The 3692-nt window shown below is 51.7% G+C and overlaps 1 protein-coding gene across 1 annotated transcript in view; it reads left to right on the top strand.

Moving 5' to 3' along the window:
• The first annotated feature begins 1528 nt into the window (after nucleotides 1–1528).
• The window catches only part of LTBP2 (latent transforming growth factor beta binding protein 2), a 99765-nt gene continuing 97601 nt past the window's right edge, over nucleotides 1529–3692 (top strand). Inside the window, exon 1 of the mRNA XM_014531165.1 lies at nucleotides 1529–1577. Within this exon, the coding sequence (XP_014386651.1) occupies nucleotides 1529–1577 (49 nt within the window). The remainder of the gene's footprint in view (nucleotides 1578–3692) is intronic.

Here is a 3692-nt window from a genome sequence, read left to right as displayed (position 1 = left end):
GGCTCCTAGGAGAACAGGGTGGGATTTTCCAAGGACCATTTGTACTCACCAAGGAGTAGGAGGGGCGCCTAGCGGAGTGGGAAGTGTGTCTGCCTGAGGGTTTTGGCTGGGGCCAAGCGGTGAGAGGCTGAATGGGCGGCAGACTTCCAGAAGTGCAGACGGAGGAGACGGAGCAGTAATAATGACTTGGACACACGGGAGGAAAAAATAACTCAGGGACGAAGATGACGCCAAGGTTTCTGGCCTTGGGAGGCTCATGGGGATCTGAGGTGAGCACGGAGGGATGAAGAGGAGAGCTCCTGAAGGAACTGGCAGGTAGTGGGGGGAGGGAAGGAGTCGGGAACTAAAGAGTTGGGTGGATAACAGGGAAGGAGCAATGTCTCCGGGAGAGAACTGAGCATTCTGGGAATCAAGATGGCATTCATCCCAAAACACAAGACACAGAATTTAAGGAAATCCTAGGGCCATCCCTCAAGGCAGTAAGCACATGAACTTGGACCAGTAATACTACCAGCAACTCAGTTTTTCTCTCTTCAAATGGGTCTAATGATACCAGCCCTCCTTACTTCATGGGATTATTCTGTCATTCATTCAGTTAGCCATCCATTGAACCCATATTTCTTGGCTGTTTATTAGAGTCAAGCACTGTTCTAGGTTCTAGGGAAACAGTGCTGAGTTGAGGAGGCAAGATACCAATTTCTTTAGAGCTACCATTGTGGCTTGGGAAGTCAGGCAATAATGACTTTTTTCAGTTGTTGAACAGGATTTTTCCTGTGGTTTTGAATTTTTGCTGAAGCCACAAGGGTAGAACAATAAGGACTAAATATCCTCACAGTCCTACACATTCTAGTAACAGCAGAACAAGTTCAACAACTATCAAGCCATACCCCTCAGTCTATGAATGAAAGGGATTGAAAAAAGTGTTGACATAGAGCCTGGCTGGCTTGGCTCAGTGGTTGAGTGTCGACGTATGAACCAGGAGGTCATGGTTCAATTCCTACACATGCTGGAGTTGAGGGCTTGATCCCCCCGTGTGGGGTGATCAAGAGGAAGCTAATCAATGATTCTCTCTCATCATGGATGTTTCTATCTCTCCCTCTCACGTCCTCTCTGAAATCAATAAAAATCTATTTTTTTAAAAGCGTTGAGATAGAGAACCGTTGCATTAGTAGGCAGGGCTGAGATTTCCCCTGAGGGTACTCCCCAATGCCAACCAAGTAAAGGGGGCTCCAAGAGAACCAGCTGCAGAATTTGGGGGCCTTCAAGAAGAGGAAACCAGCACGACTCCCCACAACTCTCCCTCCACTGATGCTGGCTGAGTTGCTGGGAGCTGCAAGCACCCTGAGGTACCAAAGCATAGCAAGAAGGTTGTTGGGAGAACCCAACCTATGTCTTTAGAGTTTGGGGATGAACACAAATGAAGAGACTTGTGGATACTGTCTGTCTGGAGAGTTCTGACTGTGGAGCCTGGCTGGAGTGGCTTCTATGGCAGAGGGAGGAGCAGCCCACGCACCATTGCTTTATCGGCATGGAACAGAAAGTCCGAGAGGGGCAGAGGATGCAGGGACCTGCAAGAGGTTGGCTGGAGAGTGTTTTGTTACAGCTGTGCAGGGTGGAGGTCTTGCAGGGAGCCTCCCAAGAATCCACAAATGTGCCTATGAAAGAGCCAGCATGTGGCACCTGCCAGCCAAGGGCACCTGTCACAGAAGACTTTGCCACGTTTCCTCTAATACCTCTCCCCTGACCCTGACACGGAGGAGCCACCACCAAAAAGGATGGTCAGAAAAACAGACCACACTCCACTCTCTCCACTGTCGGATCTCGAGCCAGGGGACAGTCCCATGGGGGGCAGGGAGGAGTATTGAATTGGATTCTCGATTGATTAAATTGGATAAGGATTTTTTTTTATTTGGACAGGACCAGAGTTTTTAGTGCCTGAAAAATTGGTCTTAATTATAGAAATGAAACTATTCTTGTGGCTGATAGGGAAGGTCAAGCCAAAAACTCTGAGATTAAGGGTGGGGAAAGGAAATTCACCATAACATGGCTGAAGGCAATGAGGGGAGAAAAATACTATAGCTGTTTCCTGATTATCCTTAAGACCCGATGTCTTCAGGTTCAGCCCATCCTATAAGCCAGTTATCCAAGTAAAGGAATAAATGAGATCATTTCAACTAGTCCCTAGAGCCATGAAAGTGAAATGGTGATGTGTTAGAAAGTGATGATTTGGGAATGGGAGGGCTGCTCTAGGTTGGGCAAGGGGGGGGGAGGAAGGTGGTCCAGGGATGGCCACTCTAGGAGGTGATGTTTGAGCTGAGAGAAGTGATGAGGAGTTCCTGTAAACATCGTGGAGAGGAGTGTTCCAGAAACAGGGAAGTGGGCATTAACTTGTCTTGTTCAAGGAGCAGAGAGGAGGCCAATGCAGCTGCAATGCAAGAGGTGAGAGAGATCAGATAGGGGGCCAGTCATGCAGGGCTTTGTAGGCCAAGGTCAGGAGTTGAGGGCGTATTCCAACATTAGGTAGTAACTGTGCCTGTCCCTTGTGTAGTGTGGGAAGTTGCAAACTGGTGCCCTCCTGACTGCTCTGTCTCTCTAGACAATAGTAGGCTACAGAAACGCACCAGGGGCAGCTATGGCTGCCAGGCCTTTAGGCTTTAAGACAGTGGGCCAGGGGTGTGAGTGGTGAGCTGATTGTTGGAGGTACTCAGATGGGTGGCAATTGGCATTCTTGCATCCCTGTCCCCTCACTGCCAACGCAAGAAGATGTGAGCACCAGATCAATCAGAGGCAGATTAAATCCCCCTTGGGTGAAATTCCTGAGGGAGGGATGGACTTCTGAGCCCAGGCAGGAAGCCAGGGTTTCATTCCCCTCTTGGACACACGCTGTCTTCTTGAATGACCTTATTCCAGATCTTCCAGGTCTACCCTCTGTGAAAAAGGGAACACTTCTTCTAGGATCTGCCATCGGGCTTGACCTTGACTCAACAGAAAGGGGACAGGAACAGGGAGCGAAGGTGGCTGGCAGCGGCAGGTCGCTCTATAAGCTGCAGGATGGCCAAGGACGCGGCCAACTCCACTAGAGGGCGCGCGCCTCCCCAGGCGACCTTCCAGCGCTCTCTCGCGTGGTCCCAGCTCTAGCCTGCACCCCGGCGGACGCCCCCAGTGGCCGGGGCGAGAAGCGAAGGGGCCGGACATCGGTCCCTACGGTCCTGATTCTGTCACGCCATTCTTGGTACCTCTCCTGGTCTCCTTCAGGCCTGCGAGGCTGCAGCCTTGGTCATCCAACCCAGAGTTTGCCTCTGAGGGCAGGGGCGGGAGATAAATTCGGGACAGGTCAGCAGCTCCAGCTTGCCCAGGACAGGAGAGAGGTGGCTCAGGTGCAGCTGTTATTGCAGGCGGCATCTCCCGTACCAGCCCTCGGGTCAGTCCTGAGCCACCCCCAGCTACTCATGGGTTAACCCCCCTCGCCGCCCGCTCGCTTCGCGGTGCCAAAGTGGGTGTTGCTGGAATTCCTCTCTCCCTCTCCGGTAATGAGGGGGCTGAGCTGTCCCTCCGAGGAGGGGGCATGGTGTGGATAAAAGGGACGAAAAATCAGGGAGAGGTTTCCAAAAATAAAAACCTTCCAGTTCCCCTTCGGAAGGCCACAGCCAGAGGGAGAAGGCGCGAAGGTGCAGCAGCCGCGCGCTTCTAGC

The sequence above is a fragment of the Myotis brandtii genome, unplaced genomic scaffold, assembly GCF_000412655.1.
Source record: "Myotis brandtii unplaced genomic scaffold, ASM41265v1 scaffold793, whole genome shotgun sequence".
Classification (NCBI taxonomy): Eukaryota; Metazoa; Chordata; class Mammalia; order Chiroptera; family Vespertilionidae; genus Myotis; species Myotis brandtii.
The sequence above is the reverse complement of the archived record's forward strand: the minus strand, read 5'-3'. Positions and strand labels throughout refer to the sequence as shown.